This window comes from Dioscorea cayenensis, chromosome 11 (genome assembly GCF_009730915.1).
Source record: "Dioscorea cayenensis subsp. rotundata cultivar TDr96_F1 chromosome 11, TDr96_F1_v2_PseudoChromosome.rev07_lg8_w22 25.fasta, whole genome shotgun sequence".
NCBI lineage: Eukaryota > Viridiplantae > Streptophyta > Magnoliopsida > Dioscoreales > Dioscoreaceae > Dioscorea > Dioscorea cayenensis.
In genome coordinates, this window is record NC_052481.1 from 3268806 (window position 1) to 3289919 (window position 21114).

The 21114-nt window shown below is 36.7% G+C and overlaps 1 protein-coding gene across 1 annotated transcript; it reads left to right on the forward strand.

Annotated features, from left to right (window-relative positions):
• Positions 1-515: 515 nt before the first annotated feature.
• Positions 516-19476, forward strand: LOC120271515 (MADS-box protein SOC1-like). Its single transcript, XM_039278202.1, has 11 exons — positions 516-578; positions 697-878; positions 12919-13000; positions 13429-13570; positions 14587-14702; positions 15503-15639; positions 18617-18670; positions 18751-18850; positions 18935-18976; positions 19053-19094; positions 19171-19476. The coding sequence occupies exons 2-11, from the start codon at positions 697-699 to the stop codon at positions 19306-19308; spliced, it is 1035 nt and encodes a 344-aa protein (XP_039134136.1). The 5' UTR covers positions 516-578; the 3' UTR covers positions 19309-19476.
• Positions 19477-21114: the final 1638 nt, after the last annotated feature.

Below are 21114 nucleotides of genomic sequence, written 5' to 3' on the forward strand. Positions count from 1 at the left end.
TTTTTATCGATCCGAAAAGCCTGGTAGCCGATCCGATTTTAAGACCCGGATCAGGTACCCACTATTGCTCACTCCTAATAGATACTGTTTATATAGTTATTTTTCTTTATCTCTCTATCACTAATTTTTGAGTAGATGATTTATTTAATATATATATATATATATATATATATATACATAATTTGTTTGTTTTAATGAAACAAGCAAAATTTTTTAATTAAAAATTAAAAAATATCTTGATATTTTCTGACAATTTGTCACTTCATAACTTTTTTTTTGGTTAAAATATATAAAATTGATAATATTAGATTTTATGAGGGCATATATGGAAAAAAAAAGGTTATTTGTGTGTATATATATATATATATATATATATATATATATATATATATATATATAATTTAAATGGAGGTTTGATGTGATGGAAATGGTCCCCCCATTCTCTATAAAAAAAAAAATGATGATTTTTTCCTCCTTTTTCTTCATCAAAGTGTGGTTTTTTTCCAACAATAAATAGATGCTTCTCTTTCTCAATCTCTCCCTCTCACCTTTCCTTGCTATTATTGGTCATATCCAATGTATGCTCTTCTTCTTCTTCTTCTTGATTTTGGATATTGTTGTTGTTGTTTTGTGAATTTTGGAAAGCTGAGATCTTTGTGGTTGTTGCTTTGATGATGTTTTGGGGGTGGATTGAAGATGGGAAGAGGGAAGACGGAGATGAAGAGGATTGAGAATGCTACAAGTAGGCAAGTGACATTCTCTAAACGCCGAAATGGACTTCTGAAGAAGGCCTTTGAGCTTTCAGTGCTTTGTGATGCTGAGGTTGCTCTCGTCGTCTTCTCTCCTCGTGGCAAGCTCTATGAGTTTGCTAGCTCCAGGTGATCTTCCTTTCTTTCTTTGATTCATTTCTTTTGTTTAATTCTTTGTTTCTCATAATATAATTCATTCATGTTTCTTTCAAAGATCTTGTTTTTCTCTTCTTTTTTTAGTTTTTTGTTTTGAAGAAATTTAGTGTTTGTGGCCACGAATTCAATTTAGGTTTGAAATCTATCCTTTTTGGGGCAGAAGGTTAAACAACCAAGAGAAAAACCCTAAACATGTCTTAAAAAGTAAGCAATAGTACAGTACCATTTGCAGAAATTTTATAGGTATTTTTTTTTTAAAAATATATATATATATATATATATATATAAATGATGTTGTTAGACCTTGAGAACAAACAATTTCCCATGCATGTTACTTCTGATGTGTTTTCACAAACAAAGTAAGTACTTACATCAGTGAAAAACACTCGATTGAATTGATTCTTGGATGGCGTGTATAGAAGGAAGCAAGCCTTACTGTTCCATTGGTACTTCTAAAGTATTTGCTTGCATCAAAATAGCATTGTTTTGTTTCATTTTTAGGCCTTGAAGTTATTTTTGTTCTTCTCTTTTCATTTGGTAAATTGCTGTCAAAGGGTTGTCACTGGTTTAGACTTTAGACGGTGATGAATATTGAATATAGTTGTTCTTCAACAATAGAGTTTATGTTCAAAGTTTGAGGATTCCTGAACTCATGATTGCATCTCAAGTTCTTCCATTATTTGCTGTGATACAATGTAATATTCATTGATTCATTTTTATGTTCTAACATTATAAGGAGCATGATTTCCAGTAGAGCTGATTCTTTCTTATCCCAATTAATGCACTTAACCGTGTGATGAACTCTCCTACACAGGCAATACTACCAAGGTAGAAGTGGTTATTGAGAGGCCACATTTAATTAAATTAAGAAAAGCTTTTTTTAGGGGTTTTGCATGGAATATTATTATATTTAATGGATGTTAGGGGTTTAGCTATTATAAGGACAATGATTAAGACACACCTTGAGTTGGTTTGAGTCGTAAATGAAAATGTTTCAAGTATTACAGTAACGTAAGTGGTTGACTTATAACACAAGTGTTTGCACTAGTTTTTATATATTTAATATTTAATGGATAACACTAAAATTTTGTGTGTTGTTCCCTACTTAATCTACACAATCATCATACAAAAAATTACAAAATTAATGTGATACATTGTACTATCATCTATTTTATGAACGGTTGTCAATATTCACCATTTATTTTTATAATTATTTAAAGTTATGAGTTTATGACAATATTTTTAAATTTCCAAAATATATTAATTAATAATTAATTATTAAAATATTTAAAGGAAGGAATTAGATTTTCATAAATAACTAAAAAAATTATTTATTATTATAGTGTGGTATTCTTGGGACATTATGATATACTTGAGATTTAAGAAGGCATTTGTCTGGAAGGCAAAGTAAATAAGAGGAAGATTCTCCTAATTTGATTTAACTAACCATATTGATGTTTTCACATACTGCAGTGTGAAAATTATCCTTTGCTATCACCATTAGGGAATTGACCACCAACAAAGCATTTATTAGGTGACCTATAACCTTAAAATCGCTTTCAACATGAGAAAAACGAAAATATAATAAAATAAAAATAAAAAGGCTATGGTTCATTGCTTTCTCTTAAGCAAAATTATGATTTTCATCCATATGTTTAGTTCATATTTAGCACCAATTTCAGTGAATATTAAGGGCTAAGTGAAATTTATGATGAGTTTAGAAGTTGTGAAACTTTTTGCTCCAGACAATAATGCATGAGGACAAACAGATGAAATGTGGAGAACAATAATGCCCAAGCCTCAACATAGATGAGAAATAAATGAAAAGTATCATTTTGATAGCCCGGACTTAAAAAGCGTAGCTGATGAACTGTAACAGTGTGTATGAACTTCATGTTGGAAAGGTATACAAAGCAGTTCAGACTTATGATATCAAAGCCCCAAAGGCTCAGTGACAGAATAAGTATATATAGGAGGTGTTGTGACGAAAGATTTTCATTTCTATCCTACTTGCAAAAAGTGAAGGGAAGTGGAGTTTCTAAGTATTACTTGATCTGCTTTGCTAAAGTTTCACAGTGAGAGCAAGAATTTTGAGTCAAAAGTAGAAGAATAAGATAAATGGCGTTCATTGTTCCCCCTTTGTTTCTTTTTTTATCAATTGCATGCAGCTCTAACATACACTAAAAATCACGCATGTTTAGTGCACAAGTGATGAGAGGACTGCTCGCATTAATGCCATACATAAAAATTTAACACGCACATAAAGATGGCTATCACAACCTAACAAATATATCATTGATGATCAATTTTTTTTTTTTTTTAACAAATACAATAAGTGTTGTTAGTTAAGGGTGTGGACACGGACAGGGAATTGATCATCCAACCATGTGCTCTCACCTAACGATACAGAATTTTAGGCCATAAGTTGATACCCACACTAGAGACCCGTTACCACCACATATTTGTAGAGGGATTTGAACTACGAACACTTACAAATTTCATATCATGCAGTGGAGTCAATGTCATTTTTGGAAGAACTTCCCAAAACCGAGAAGCTAGATTTTTATTAAATAAAAAGGAGAGGTAGACTAAACTACGCAGTAAAACAACTGAAGACTAAACAAGGTGCAGAATTAAAAGGAAAAGCCAAGCTCATGAAAAGATCTCATAATCCAGTAAGGAAGCTCCCGTCCATCAAGGTAAAGATTAAGATGTCGATGTCGAAACCCAAGGGTAGCCAGAGAAATGGCGGGGCTCATCCAAGAGGAGGGAATAGTGTGAATTCTGAGGTGATTGCTCAAGTCTATAAGAAAATTCAGATTCAAGAACTGAGGACGAAATCGCCAGGAAAGGAGATGATCTGTATTGCCAATGAAGTCCAGATCGGAATGGGGACTACTGAATATATGGCTGATTGGAATTTGAAGTTCTAACGTAGCTTGCAGTGCAGCTTCAAAGGCCAAAATTGCATCAGAGGAGTTTTCATCCATTGGTTGAGACAGGCACCCTGCAAGATTAATTTTGAAGTTAGCATTTGAAATAAAAAATCCAATGGCTCTTACCTGTGTATCCTGGTTGGATAATGCATGGGTGAATATAAAGGATCCATTAGCGCTGGAGAAGTTACATAAAATGAGTTTCTTGCCATGAGGATCCTTATTGCTGTAGGAAAATTCCTGAACATGATTAGCTGCTCTACTAACAATGATAGAGAAATTGGGGCGAATATTCCTGAATATGGCATTGCACCGAGCAATCCAAATGAACCAAGCTCCGGCAGAAATGAGAGCTAAGGAGAGCATAGAGTGTCTGTACTGGATAGCCCAAGTTCCATTGGAAAAACTTGCAGACAGGGATAAGGAGATGTTCTCTCTGTAGTTGAGATTATTCCAGAAGGACTGAACTCTGTCGCAATTCCAAAATAGGTGATCAATTGTTTCCCTATGAAGACCACAGAAGACACAAGGATTGTCCAGGCCCATATGAATGCTGTGAAGGAATGCATTGGTGGAGAGTCTACCTTTTAAGCATAACCAGATAAAATATTTTATGCGAGGGGCGACAGGGATGTGCCAAATAATTTGTCAACCATTCCAATTGTCAGAAAAAGATCTTTGTTGATTAAGATAATGATAAACATCGGCCGAAATTTTGGAACATTTAGACTTAGAAAACCAGACCCAATGATTGACTCCAGACGAGTCAATTGCAATTGAGTTAATAACATTAATATCAGGAAAACTACCAAAAACACTAGTAAAGCAACTAGGATCCCAATGATTATCCAGAACCATATCAGATGCATTAATTTGATCGAGCTTGAGGTCCATATTAAGGAAAGTGGGTTTGAGAGCAACAGGTATATCAAACATCCAAGGGTCCCAAAGAAAGGATGTTGAATCAGGATTGACAGTATTGATTTTACAATAATGTTTAATGAAATTCGCAGAATGACAGTCCTCGGAAAAACCAAGAGCATTTAGCAGGAATGTTGTCATTCCAAAAATTAACTTTCCCATATTTATTAATCAAAATCTCCACCCAAATCTCACTATCAAAATTCAGATATTTGAAAATGTGCTTGGCCATAAGAGAATGTTTGGCAAGAGAGAGATCCCTAATACTAAGCCCCCCCTCAGTTTTTCCTTCAATTAAAGAATTCCAACCAACATTATGGATGCCCTTTCCATTGCCATGTATACTCCAAAAGAACTTCCTAACAATTTGAGAAATCTCAAATAAGATGGTATCTGGCAGGGGATAAACAGAAAGGGTATAAATAGGAATGGAGAGGAGAGTAGTGTTAATCAGGATATTTTTTGGCTGCTGGAGTAAGATGAAAATTGGCCTATTTGCCAGCTGTATGCCTAACTTTGTCGATCAAGGGTTGAAAGGAATGAACAACAATCCTCTTGGGGTGGATGAGAATTCCCAGGTAATTAAAGGGAAAAGAAGCTTTGCTAAGATTCAAGATTGAGCAAATACTTTGAGAAACATGTTGATTGAACCAAGATGTGAAGAAAATATGAGATTTAACACAATTAGGTCATTGGCCAGTAAGATCAAAATAAATTCAAAGACAATGTTGTAAATTTCTGGCCACTTGACGAGAAGCATGAGTGATTAAAATCAAGTTGTCTGCGTACATGAGATGATTGAAATTATGCCGAAGAATGGGGTTGAAACCAGGAATTAAATTGTTAAGCAAACCAAAATTAAGCATGTTGGTTAGAGTTTGAGACACAAGGATGAACAGGTACGAGGAAATAGGATCCCCCTTCCTGATTCCCCTGGAAGAAGAAAACCATGGAGAAGGGGTGCCATTAATCAGAAGAGAAAAGGAACTAGCATTAAGACAATTCGAGATCCAGGAAATCCAAATTGATGGAAAATTCATTCTGGAAAGAATGGCAAGAATTGCACTCCATTTAAGGGTATCGTAAGCTTTCTCGATATCTAGTTTAATTATCATCCTAGGGGGACTTATTGTATCAGTTTCAATAGAATGGGCAACTTCCTGCACAGTAATAATATTATCGAAAGAGCAACGGCCAGCCACAAAACCCACTTGTTCTTTACCAATAAGATTAGAAATGATATTCTGAAGACGTTTGGTAAGAATTTTGGTGACAATTTTAAAACAAACGTTGCAAAGGGATATGGGGTGAAAGTTTGAGACCAATTTAGGTTTATCTTTTTTTGAACAAGAGCAATAAAGGTTTTAGCCCAGGATTTCTGCATGATAGCATTTTTAAAAAAATAATGAATAGCAACAAAGAGATGATTACCAATAATAGGCCAAAAAAAATTGTAAAATTCAACGTTGAATCCATCAGGTCTAGGAGACTTACCTGAAGGGAGATCGAGGAGAGCAGAGTAAACTTCCTCCATGGTGACATCCCGAATGAGAATATCATAGTCCATAGGAGAAAGAGAAGACAGATTTGAGGAAAGAGCATCGACAATGTTGATGTTGGAGTTAGGGGGCTTTCAAGAGATTTCGATAATAATTAAGAAAGGCCCTTTCAATATCTTCTGGAGTGCAAAACACATTGCCATTTAAATCTTCGATCTGAGGAATAAAGTTGGTGTGTGATCAAATGCGATCAATAGCATATAAAAATTTGTATTTTTGTCACCATCTTTAATCCATAATAAACGGGCCCGCTGGGCCCATTTGATGTTGCACTGTCGATGCAAGGCAGAAATCTTAGCGTATTGCTCCATTAAAACATGATGAGAGCCAGTATCAATGTCAGAAAGCTCTAGATTTTAGATCAAAGTCTCAGTATGCGTGATAGCAGATTCCACATTATTAACACCAGTAAGGCTCCAAGATTTAAGTCTATTATGAGTACGGTAAAGCAAATGACTAAAAGCATGCATTGGGTTGCCATGAGGGTGAAATTGAAAGCTTCACGAACAGCATCGTGGCAACCCAAAAGCTTAAACCAAAAGTTTTCAAATCTAAACAATCGTCTGGAATGTCTAAAGAATAGATTAGTAATTAGAAAAAGTGGAGAATGATCAGAGAAGGAACGAGATAAATGTTTAAGAGTATAGGATTTAAAAGTGTCGTTCCATTCATTGTTCACCAGGCAACGATCAAGTCTTGACCAGCGACAGGTTGAGCCAAGCTGATTGTTGCACCAGGTGTAAGGGGAGCCAATAAACTTTAAATTCATCAGATTCTTATTATTAATGAAATCAGAGAAATAGTGTGATTTGCAAAGATAATAAGAAAAGATTCCCCCCTTATGTTCATTCCTGGAGAGAACCGTGTTAAAATCTCCCAAGATGAGCCAAGGGATGCCAAGGAGGGTGATTTTAGACAGCTCATTCCAAAGAAAATATTGGCTACGCCAACGAAGCGAGTTATAAATCACAGAGATAAGAAAAGTTTTTGAAAGCGCAGTAGAAACAACAAGGTATAAAGCATGACGAGAGAAGGCAAGAGTAACTTGACCAATGATAGTGTTCCATAGAACAATAATACCTCCCGAATATCCGTCAGCCAAAATGGAGGCCTAGCCCCAATGTTTAGGAACCTTTTTGCAAAAGCGATCGACACGCTCAAAGTTAGCCCGAGTCTCAATGAGGCAAACAACAAGAGGTCTGTATTTCCTAATAAGCCGAAAAACCCTAGCTGAGGTATCCCTCGCAGAGATCCCATGCAGTTCCAACATATGATTTTAGCATGATTCATGATAAAATAAATGAAAAAGATTAAGGACAGAGTCTTCCTATCCAGGAAAAAGAGTTGATCAAAGGAGGAGGCTAAGGGTGTGAACATCCTTCTTCCATCCTTCCCTTCTTCGGTGAGACTTTAGCAACATTTATGCTTTTCCTAATAAGCGCATCTCTACGGGCTTCTTCTTGATATTGATTCAATGTCATAGAGTCATCAAGACCCTCATCATCAGACGTATCCACTTCGTCTTCATCCGAAGGGTCCTCATCTTCACTGCAATCTTCCTCCATGTCTCCAGAGTCTCCAGAGTCGAGAGTGAAAGCCACCCTATCAACAATAGAGATATGAGAAGAGTTCAGGGAGTCAGGAGGATGAGGGTTGAGTGTTGGAAGGGTAGAACGAAGGATGGGAGGGGGTGAGGGGGGTCTAGGTGAGACATGGTACTTTCCAATGTCTCGAATGCGATGTGAAGGGTTAAGTTGATTGGTGGGGTCTGTCGGTGGGGCGGCAAGAGAAGCTGTAGCGCCACTAATGGAATTGATGTGACCTGAGGGACTGTTTTTTTATAAGGGTGGGAATGGCCTCAAAAGTCTCAACGGTTGGATTAATAGGCTGTGGGATAATAGCCTGATGTGTGAGGTTGTCAGAGTTAGGGATACTGTGCTCAGCGTGAGGAACGGAGAACCGCCCTCTGCCATTGCCTCTATGCCCGCTACCTATGCCATGGGAGACAGTGCCTCGGGAGTCCGCGAAAGGGTCGTTCGTCTCGGCTGTAGTTCTCGCAGACACGTGAGTGTCACGAGAAACTCCACCGTGACCGCGAGCACGCCCATGCTGGCAAGATACTACATGCCAAGGCCCATAATCCGTTTCCGGCATACATTGGGTCAAGAACCATTTGATTGATAGATGATCAAATCAACAATAAAGGACTGTGCATTATTTTCAACAATCTTTTTTGGCTTATTTTTAATGGAATAGTTTTTCCGAACTAAGTAATCTACTCCTTTGTAAAATTTTATGATAGATGTCACACCTGATTTTAATACCAATAAACAAAATAACCCCATGTAAAATTATTTAATTTAGATATCTTCATCCTCAGCTGCTTTCTCTAATAAAGGAGTGCTTGATTTGATATGCTTTGCACAACTATTTTTTTATTTTTATTTTTTGTGTAGAACCTTTGCACAACTACATTTAGAAGAATTCTTTGTCATAATAGATTAGCTAGTTTTTTTCTCTAAATCTTTTGTAGAGATTTAATGCTGACCATTGGGCGTAACCATTGCTTGGGATAGTTTAGGTTTAAAAGTTGTGTAAGAATTAAGATTACTTGTTTAGATGTTCGTGGTAGTTTGATAATTTCATTTTTTAACATGCATAACTAGGTCAACTCTTATAGGTTTGTTTTAAATCTTATTAAAATTCAATTTTATTAAGTGTAAAAACCGAAACAAGTTTTTGGTTTAAATTTTTTTTTCCCTAAACATACTTTACTTAAATAAGTTATCAAATTTTGATAAGTAGATAGATAAATTTTCTTGGGAAGAAAATCAATGTTTTTTTATTTACTTTTATTATTATTTTTTATCTTACTGCTATATTTTGAAGTGTGATCGCTTTTATTTATATTTTTAAACTCTCAATATTTCAATTCTTTTGGTGCAATTGTTTAGAAACTTTAGGTGTAATCGCCTAACCTATTCTACGTCAAGATTCTTCATAGTCATACCATGAGTGAAGTTGCTTGTTAGTTGGTATATATTATAATAATGCTAAGAACAATGTAACTTTTTTCTTGCTTCTTATGCCATCTATACTCTTAACCAATCATTAGGGTAGAGCCCACCTATCTTCACTTCTTGATTCTTTTTTTATACATAAGCTCAAATTTCAAGTTCACTCGACACATATCAACAGCCGTCATTTGGCAACTTCAAAATAGATCTTGGCTGGTGTATATATATATATATATATATATACAAAACTAGAAATTAGGGCATATATGATGCTCGTTCATCCTTAATGTTAAATGCAATTTAGGTCTCATCATTCTTCTAGAAGGTTGCATCAAGATTTTCATTTCTTTCCTCTTCCATAGGCTTTCATATGCTATTAATATTGGAAGTCATAATATATATATTATTTTTTTTTTACAAATGTAACAAGCATATATACAATCATGGGTATATATACGAATGTGACAAGCATATATACAATCATGGGTATATATACGGATTGAGAATTAAATCATCTAACCTTTGTACCATCACCCGATGACATGGAATTCGGGCTACAGCCTCACACTCGTAACTAGGAATTCGTTACCATTATTGCATCCAATGGGAATTAAATTCGAACCACTTAAATCCCCACACGGATGCCACTATGAATCTTTTGCCATCATAACAGATATCATTAATATATTCTCTGTGTTTTTTAAATTTTTTTAACAAAAAAAAATATTTTTAATATATTTTAATACTTATGAAGTAGTGAAATAAATTCAAATAACTTGTTTTGTACTTGTTGATGAAGTGTCGAATGATTTCTTCATCATTTTCTACGTGTCTTTTTATGAGGTTTCCTAGCACCATAAATTTAAAAGATAATCTTGCTTGGTTTATGTAGATTTTCCATCATATTTTCGTCCTTCATTTTGTCTCTTTCATCATTTGGTGAATTAGATGATGTTGAAGGTTCTTAACACCTATCTCCATCCTAGAATGAAACTTTTTAAAAAAGAATGGTCTTCATCTTAAAAGTCCAATAAGGAGAGTTATGAATACAATATACAATAGAGTGACGTTGAATGATTATATCATGCATGTTTGAACTTGCAGTAATGATCTTTTTCATCGATCTGAAAGATTTTCTTAGAGTTGTTTTTCATCTTTTTTTAATGATATTATATGTGCTAGCCCAATGACACAAATGCGCAAGGGGAGGGTAAGGGTTCGAATCCTACCCCCAGTATAGTATTGTTCTTGTACTGTTCATACAATGTACATTGGGTCAAATACTATTCATGTACTGTTCAAAGGCCTTAATGTGGCCCCCCAGTGGGAGAAACAGTATTTTCACCCCTCCAGGGTTGCAGGGTAGGGGATTTTCTTAAGAGGTCCATAAGTCACCATAACTGGTGCACTTCTGTACCTATCTATTCCTTTAAGAGGAGCTTATTGGCCATTAGTCAAAAATATTATATGGGCTAGATGCAAACAAAACCAAGCTAATCCTAGATGGTGGGAATCAAAAAATTTGTTCATAGATCTCCAAAATTAAAATTAGTTTTGTCCAAAATACAATTTAAAGATTTCTATACTCTCATAAAGAGAAAAAGAAAATTATGGTTACAAATATACTGCTAAAAGATATTATCACTCTTTTAAATTAAATTGGGATAAACGCTTAATAAAAGACAGATACATAAATAACTTAACTAGTTAATAATACTACTTTAACAACTTTCCTTAAATTATTGATGTGGTGAATATGACAAGTTTGCCTTAAAAAAAACTTGAATGAACCCAAGTGTGGGTTTTTGTGAACTTATCATTTGGAGAAAAGTCCAAATATAGGTGAGAGCGATAGTACCATGCTTGGAATGTCAGTAAATATAGTGACAATCAACTCCAGCTTATTTAGTCTACTAGTGAAAATTGAGTTATGTGTAATGATTATAACACATTTATTATTACAAAAAGGGTTGTAGACTCAGATTAGTGAAGACACAAAAAATTTAAAGCCATCAAAAGCAAATATCCCTAGTTGTGGTAGATGATATAGAATGATACTTGATCTCAACAGAAGACTAGCAATAACATATTGTTCTTGCTCTTCTAAGATATCAAAGTATACCATATATAAAAATAGTAAGTAATAGTAAAATGACAATATGTGATATTTCTCACCCAATTGACATCAAAAAGTTTATGTTAGACCAAATAGAAAGATGAAAGAAACAATCATTCATAAGATTATATGACTCACAAGTATTGAAAAATTTTATTGGTAGCATAGTAATGACTAGTGCATGAAGTGGAGTTGAACTTATTATTTACATTTCTAGCAAATTATATATCGAAAGTAGAATAATTGTATGTTATACAAATGAGCTGATAACTTTTTGACATTTAGTGTGACCAATAAAAAGTTCACCATCAAGTGAAGAAAGCTTAACATTGTCCTAAAAATACAAGTAATTATCAAAGTTCACCATCGAGTGGAGAAAGCTTAACATTGTCCTAAAAAGACAAGTAATTATTAAAGTTCGCCATTGAGTGGAGAAAGCTTAACGTTGTCCTAAAAAGACAAGTAATTATCTTTTTATTTGTACAACCAATTTGTCAACAATATCCAATATATACTTCGTTTAAGACAAAACATAACACGAGGTGATTGAGCTATTTCAATACTTAAGTAATGTAAAGAACACTAGTTTTTTTTTTTCTAATGATGTAGAACTCCAAACTCAAAAATAATTTTCACAAAATAAAACCTAAAAGTCTCCACACTCTTATAAAACAAAAATGAGAATTAAGGTTACTAATATACCCAAAACCATTATTATAACTTTAAAACAAATTAAGATAAACAACCAATAAAAGACACTCACTTAAATAACCGTACAATTAAATAATACTAATTTATCAAAGTAACCAAGCTTCGATAAAAGATTGTCGTAGCTTCTCAGCTATACACATGCAAATGTTTCAAGAGAGAATTTATTCATTCCATGTTGTTATTTTTATTTTTGTTTTAAACATCTCTGACCTACTTCATAATATAATGTATGTTTACGTTAGCAGAGTATATGCTCCAAGAAAGTAGCTCGTGCTAATTGAATAATAATTATAACAAGTATATGAAGAAATAAATAAAAAATCCTTGTTATTTTACCAACCTAAGCCGGATAAATCTGGATTTGGTTCTAGAGTTTATTTATGCATGCGAATGAATAGTTATTTCACCTTTCAAATATAGCCAATTTTTTTAAACCAGAACAAAGAAAAAAACATTGTTAAATGTTAGATGCATGATGGATTGAGGATAAAGATATCTAAGTTGCTGAAATGGAGATGAGCTTGTGAAACAGTAGCTCGCAAACCATTTTTTGACCTTTTGATGTCTTGAACAAACTTATTACTATGCTGGTTAATAATTTTATTCTTACAAACATTGAAAAAGCTAATTGGTGTAATTTTTACTTGGCATGGGAGTTTTTGGCATTTGAACATTAGGCATATGAGCTTATTTGGCTTATATTCGTTGCAACAAACTTTGTTTGCTTATTTATTTTGTGGGGTTTTTTTTCAGCATGCAGGAGACAATTAACCGATACATGGCGCATTCAAAGAACACAAACATTGAAAAGAGAATGCCTGAACAAAATGCACAGGTTAAGTATTTTTGTGTTTCTTCTGTTCCTCCACTGTTATTTGTTAGATTAAGATAATCTCATATCATTTAGAACAAGGTTACAAAAGTATATATATATATACACAGGTATACAAATATGGCATATATACAAAGATGAATAGACAGCTGTATACACAGCTGTATTGCCTAACCCCACCCCCACCCCCAAAAAAACTCATGGGGATCAGACACCGAGAGTTTGGACAATAGAAAATCATGTTGCACTCGTGTCTAAGACTTGGTGGACAAATCAGTAAGTTGGCGCTCGGAAGGAACTAATTTGGGAGTCAGGATGTCTTTGCTGTACTGGTCACGCAAAAAGAAAACATCAACACCAATATCCTTGGAGAGTGAATGCTTTATGGGATTCAAAGTGATCTGAATAGCACCAGTGTTGTCACAATGAAGGGGAGTTGGAGCATGAGAGGCAACACCAAGATCTTGCAAGAGCTAATGCAACCAAACAATTTTCTCAGCAGTAGTGGCCATAGCGCGGAGCTCAGCCTCGGTGCTGGACCGAGAAACACCTGTTTGCTTCTTGGACTTCTAGGTAATGAGAGAAGAACCCAAGAACAAACAGAACCCAGTAACAAAACTATGATTAGAAGGATCACTAGCTCAAGTATCATCAGAGAATGCATGAAGCTGCAGAGAATTGTGATGGAAGAATAAGAGACCATGAGACGGAGTCGCCTGGAGATAGCGCAAAAGCCGCAACAGATGAGCATAGTGAACAGGATTAGGTGCACTGATAAACTAACTCAAAACATGCACAACATAAGCAATGTCTGGTCGGGTGATGGTAAGATAGACCAGACTCCCAACTAAGTGACAGTAGCATGTCGGATCGGACAAGAGAGCCTCCTTATCAGGACGCAACTAAAGATGAATCTCCATAGGAGTGGTCGCGATGCGAGAGGCAGAGAGAGCGGCCCAAGCTAGAATATCAGAAGTGTAATGATGTTGGGACAGCTAAAAACCATCAAAATTAGAGGTGACCTCAATTCTCAAAAAACAACTCAACCGACCAAGATTAGTCATCTGAAAGTGCTGCTGAAGGTGATGCTTGACAAACTTCACATGAGCAGAGTCATCACCGTTGATGATCATATCATCCACATAGAGCAATAAAAGAGTCTAGCCACGAGAGGAGGAGTACACAAATAAAGCTGGATCAGGCAGACTAGGCTAAAAACCAACGGCTGCCACAGCGGAACTGAAACGCGCAAACGAGGCCCGAGGAGCCTGTTTGAGACCATAGAGGGTGCGTCGTAGGTGGCAAACAAGGCCAGAAGGAGAGGAGACGTCAGGGGGAGGAAGCATGTACACCTCATGCTGTAGGTCACGATGAAGAAAAGCATTCTTTACGTCAAGATAAAAGAGAGACAATCGGTGAACAACAGCGACAGCAATAAGAGCTCGAATGGTAGTCATATTAGCCACTGGAGCAAAAGTCTCATCATAATCACGGCCCTATTCCTGTTGAAAACCATGAGCCATAAGACAAGCCTTATACTATTCCACGGAACCACAGAGCAAGTTTTGACCTTATGGACCCACTTGCAGGTAATAGGAACTACACTAGGAGGAAGGGGAACCAAATCTCATGTAGTAGTGCGCTCGAGAGCCTCCAACTCAGCAAACATAGCATCTTGCCACTCAGGTATCTAAACAGCCTCATGGTAAGAAGCCGGCTCTGGAGGACCATTCGAAGAAGGGGGTGGTAGATCAAGTAGCTGGGAAGCAAGGTTGAGGAGGTAGGGGGGATGGTGATCTCGAAGGGGATAGCGATGTGCAGGAGGATCATCCACAGGACACTCATTGAAGGAAGCCGGAGGCGCCGGTGGTGAATTCTCAGGAGGAGGGCGAGAGCGACGAACATAGTGATAGGGAAGAGCTTGGATAGGAAAGTGGACAGGAAAAACAGTAGGCAACAAAGATGCAGGGGGAGGAAAGGATTGGTGAGACACAAGCGGAGGTGGGGAAAGAAGAGATGGACTAGGTAGCACATAAGTTAATAAAGGAGGTGGTGGTGGTATGATAAGACACTGGACATCAGTAGATGTAGTGTAGGAGTGAGTAGATGAAGTGGAAGTGACAAAGAAAGGATGATTCTCGACAAATGTAACATCACATGAGATATGAATGCGACGTGCGGCAGGATCGTAACACCGATAGCCCTTGTGCTCAGGACTATAACCAAGGAAGACACAAGAAACAGACTGAGCAGAGAGTTTAGTCCGCTCACAAGGCAAAAGAAGAACATAACACAGGCAACCAAACACACGTAGGTGAGCATATTGTGGAGGGCTAGAAAAAAGACACTCCCTAGGGCTATGACCCTGAAGAAAAGAGGAGGGTTGAAGGTTGATAAGATAAACAACAATAGAGACAGCCTCAGCCTAGAAGTGGGGTGGAACATGGGAGGCAACAAGAAGGGTACGAGCAGTCTCAATGATATGACGATGTTTTCTTTTCACAGTACCATTATGAGCATGAGCACCAGGACAGGAGAGCTGAGGAAGAGTGCCATGGGAGGCAAGAAGATCACAACACTAATGAGAAAGACACTCCCCTCCTCAATCAAAATGGACAGTATGAATGGAAGCAGAGAACTGGGTGCGTACCATAGTAGAGAAAGCAGCATAAATCTTAAAGAACTCGGAACAAGAACGCATAAAATAGATCCAAGTGTAACGAGAGAAATCATCAATAAAGATAACATAATAACGATGGCCGCCTTTGGAGACAAAAGGTGCGGGGCCCCAAACATCAGAATGAACTAACTCAAAAAAAAAGATAGAACGAGACATACTCGAATGATACGGGAGTTGTAGTTGTTTACCAAGCTTGCAACCCGAACATGAGTGGGAATAATCAACTAAAACACAACCTAATACACCCTGGTGGATAAGAGAAGACAGACGAGAGCCACTAGGATGTCCAAGATGATGATGCCACTGGTGGAAGCTAACAGAGGAAAAACTATAGATAGAGGCAGCAGGGAATGAAGAGGATGACGGAAGATGAAAGTGATCGAGCACATACATCCCACTATGGCAATGGCCAGCTCCAATGAGGTTCCCTGTAAGACGATCCTGCACACGACACCCACACTCATAAAAAATAACAAGATAACCAAGGGAGGCGAGCTGGCTGGCAGAAATAAGATTCATAGATAGTTGGGTACATAGGCAACATCGGGAAGATGGAAGTGAGTAGTATGTAAAAGGCCATGGTTGGTGACGGAAAGAGTGGTGTCATTAGAAATTATGACATGAAGGTCAGAGGAAATAGGCTGAGAGGAGTAAAGGTGAGTAGCATCATAGGTCTTATGAAAAGAAGCTCCAGAGTCGAGCAACCAAGAGGACAACGAAATATCTGTAGGAGCGGAGGTGACCAATGGATGAGAGAAGGTGTCCGAGGCATCCTGAGTGAGGACAGGGGCCGAGGATGGAGAAACCTGACTCCAGGAAAGCTGCTGGACAAGCTGCTGAAGTTGCTCGGCAGATAAAAGACCAACCGGAGAAGCAGAATGCGAAGAAGGGTGACGCGCTACTGTGATGTCTGCTGAGCCCGTTGGAGCTTGCGACACTCAGCATGAACATGACTTGGTGCATGACAATAGTGGCACTGAATAGACCATCGCTAGGGCGTACTAGATCCCGTTTCCGGAGGCTGTGAAATAGGATGGGTGGGAGCACCAAGACCTTGTAATGATAGCAACAGAGTTACCAGAGAGAACAACGGAGCAGTGGTCGGCAGTGGAATCTACTGAGGAGCAGTAAGAACAGAGTGGGGAGCAGCAGGTGGTGGAACTATATCTAAGGACCGAAGATGGGTTTCCTCAGCAAGCACATAAGCCAAAGTATCATTAGCAGATGGAGGGGTAACCCGGTGGAGAAGTTGAGAATGAACTGCCTCGAAGTCACACCGAAGACGCATGAGAAACTCATAGATGCGGAGATGGTCACGGTCCTGAGCAATGGCGAGACACTGGGCACATGTTGGAGAAAGAGATGGAGCCATGACATCATACTGACGCCATAAGTCACTGAGTGCTGTGAAAAAGTCCTGGACAGAGTTCTCATGCTAGTAGGTGGCAGTGAGAGTCTGTAGCAAGGAGTAGCGCAATACCTGACTGGAGAGAAGATAAAGTGTGCGCAAGTGATCCCAGATCTCCTTGGCTGTAGGAAAATCACAAACTACCAAACAAATAGGAAACTCGCACGACTGACAAATGATAGCAATCGTGCAAGAATTATCCTCAGTCCACTTGACCAAGTCCTGGGATGGGGAGGAAGACACACTGATAACAATAGACTGAGATAAGCCTGTGGAAGCTTGTGGAAACTATAGTAGAAGAAACAGGAGCTGGTCGGGTACCATCAACATGACCCCAAAGATTAAGGCCTCAGAGGAGCACGCAAAGGGTGGAGGACCACGCCTTATAATTCTTGCCATTTAGCATCACATCAGACTTCTAAAGGTAGGAGACTTGGGAAAAGGCCATTAAAGCCAACACTAATGTTAGATTAATGAAAAGATGTGCTCCAGTTCAAGAGAGGTGTGGACTCGTGCACTGTGAATAGAGATCAATCGAGCCCGTCGAGGAGAAGAATGGGTTGGCACAGGGAAGCACCAGCATAGGAAAGAGGAGATCGGGCGCCGGGGAAGCACCGGTGATGATTACAGGGCAGAGGAGAGATGATCCCGGACCGGCGTAGGGGCGTGGTGGAGTGATGACACGGAAGAGACTAGGTGAGCGGGGAAGACCTGGGCGCGCGGTGAAGAGTAGGCTCGCAGAGGAATGCTGTGAGGCGGACACGACCGGCGGTGTCGAAAAAATTAGGGTTTGGCTCTTGATACCATGTTAGACGAAGATAATCTCATATCATTTAGAACAAGGTTACATAAGTATATATATATATATATATATATACATAGGTATACAAATATGGTAGATACACAAAGATGGATAGACAGTTGCATATACAGCTGTATTGCCTAACATTATTGACCTATTTGCTTTTATTCTTTGGAAACTGATAGCCGAAGTTTTAAATTCACATGCATGCTCTTCTTTGTAGATATGTATATATATCATTAGTTTTGGTTTACAAGGACCATAGAACTCAATCTAAAGTTACCAAGAACGCATAAGCATATCATGTCAAAGAGTTTTTAGCGCTTAATAATTCATCCTAGTTTCATGTGAACAGGGATACATGTACAGTGTAAAGTTATTTTTGGTCCCTATCATTTTCATCTCTATATTTCCAAAATATTCAATATCAGTCTATATTTCATCCTTTTGTTAATTTCAATTCATATACTTCAAAATGTTCAATATAACTGCCCAAAATCATCTTTTTATCATTTACATTATATTAAAACTCACATATATGGAGAAACCCTAGATGACCCAGGGCTTCATCTTAAAAGTTCTCCATCATGCTTGAAAGTTCAGCAGAAACTTTTTGCATTGTGAAATTAGTCAGATTATGACAATGAAGTATGATAAAATTTTATAAATTTTATATTATCATGATAAAAGACAGTAAGATTTGAATTGCTCTATCTGCAGCAATTGAAGCTTGAAGTTGTTAGCCATGGCAAAGAAGATTGAGCTTCTTGAAGGCTACAAAAGGTGTAGTTTCTCAACCTTTTCTATTCAGTTATTTTCTATTCGATCAAATGATAATTATTATATGTTTGGAGATCCAACAGGAAGCTCTTGGGTGAGAGTTTGGGATCATGCTCAATGTTTGAATTACATGAAATAGAGTCTCAACTGGAGAAGAGCCTGAGAAACGTAAGAGGGGAAAAGGTACCCGTGAAAACATAGAGCATTATGCACTTCATTTATTCTCTCAGAACTGGATAAACCCACTTGTTATTCTTTCTAATGAAGCATAACATGCTAGCTGAACAAATTGCGGAACTGAAAGAAAAGGTTAGATCTGAGAATCTTTTGCAGTCATTAATTTACAAAACTTTCGTTTCCTGAATTACTTTGATGATATAATCAGGAAAAGACTCCCACTGAAGAAAACTTGGTATTGCGCCGTAAGGTATATATACGTATGATGTTTATCTGTTGCAAACAAAAATGTCAGTCTGAATTACAGCGAAGTCATGTTTTTGTAGGCAGAGGTTTCATTGCAGTTAAATGATAATAGAGAATCTGTTGAGAATGATGAAAACGGTGAAGAAGATATTGAAGTCGAGACAGAACTGTTCATTGGGAGTCCGGGGAGCAGAAGACAGTGCAACATTAATGCTTGATTAGTTTGCTAAGTTTTAAATCATAATCCAAATGAATTTAGTGTTTTCGTGGGTTGAATGCATGCTTGATTGCACATATCCAGGATTATGTAATAAAAGTGGCAATTGTCAAGGAATAAAATGTAATATTTTCACAATTTTTCTAGAAAACATATCAACACTTAAAAACATAAGGCCTGTTTGTTTTGGTAATATTTTTCATATTCATATTGTTATTTTCAGAAAAATATATTTATTTTTGTATTTTGTTTGAAGGAAACATGTTTGTATGATATAGTTTTACAAATAAATTTCTAGAAATGCAAAAATAAAATCGTGTTGTGTTTAATTTGAATAATTTTACTACATTAAAGATGATGTATTTATGAATTCAGTCAATTATCATTCCTTGGTTTGCCTGTAAATATATATAATTTTTTTGTTGTTGTAAATGCAGGCATTTATTTTTCTTAATACATATATGCAAATTTCTATTATATATTTAGAGATTGTTGATTTTTAAATATTATTATATATGCTTACAGAAACTTGGTTGGCATGGGAGATGATTTGTTTTAATATATGACTCCAGTACCATTAGCATAAGTGAGGGACGTTGATTTGAGTTTCTCTTCTACTGATCATAATGTATCTTATTTATGAGGTATTTCTTGAATTTGCTCTTGTTTGTTGGAAAGATGTATGAATTACTGTGTAGTTGATGGCTAGAAGGAGACAAAGAAGAGGGATGCGATGTAGCTCAAGATATATCCTTCTTGAGATCGTCATAACCATAACCAATTTGTTATTTGTGTGTCCATCTTGATTGTTATCGATTCATTTGTTCTGTCTTTAATGTTTACCCTTTTCTTGATTGTAGGATGCGAATGAAGAATGCTGTGCGGGAGATGATCGGTTTCAATTATGATTTCTGGTGCCATTAACATCAATGGGAGATGGTGTTGTATCTCAAGGAAGTAATTTTTTCAGTTTGAGGTATTTTTGATTTGAGTTTCTGTTTTATTGATCATGATTGTTTATTTCATGATCTCTTCTTGAAGTAATTTTTTTTATTTTGAGAGATGTATGAATTCTTGCATAGATTGGAGGGATGCAATGTAGCTGGAGATGAATCCCTTTTGAAATCTTATAAACATCACCAAGTTTTTATGCCTGTGTCCATCTAAACCCTTGCTATTGATTCTTCTTTTTCCTTTTTCTTAATTTTTTTTTATCTTGTTAATCTTTATTGCTTGTATGGTGGAAATGTAGAAGTTGGTGAGGGAGACAATCGGTTTCAATTATGATTTTCAGTGCCATTAGCATCAATTAGAGCTGATGTTGTATTTCAGGGAAGTAATTTTTCCAGTTTGAGGTATTTTTGATTTGAGTTTCTCTTCCATCAGTCATGATATGTGTATTCTTAAGCCATGCACAAGATCTTTGTTGAGCTATATTTAGAATGTCTTTTTTCCATGCATTCAATTATTTAATGTGTCAATTGTTTTAGTCATGCTCAAGATAATGGTTATGTTGTATCTAAAATTTTTTTCGCTGTGCATTTAATTATTCAATGTGTCTATTGTTAAGTCATGCACAATATCTTGGTTATGTCTAAAATGTCTTTTATTAGGTGCAATTGAATCATTTAATGTCTATTGCTAAGTAATGCACAACATCTTGGTTATGCTATATCGGAAATGCATTCTTTCTGTGCATTTAATGATATTTAGTGTCATTCATGAAAATTCATCTTATAATACATATTAGATTAGTCAAGTTGTAGAAGTTTCTAGTTTCTAGGTGATTTTGGAACAGCTACGTGAA

Coding starts and splice junctions, on each gene's coding strand:
- LOC120271515 (XM_039278202.1), top strand. CDS start 697: ATGGGAAGAGGGAAGACGGAGATGAAGAGGATTGAGAATGCTACAAGT. Junction 13,001..13,428: donor TGCCTGAACAAAATGCACAG/GTTAAGTATTTT, acceptor GTCACAATGAAG/GGGAGTTGGAGCATGAGAGG. Junction 13,571..14,586: donor TTTGCTTCTTGGACTTCTAG/GTAATGAGAGAA, acceptor ACCCACTTGCAG/GTAATAGGAACTACACTAGG.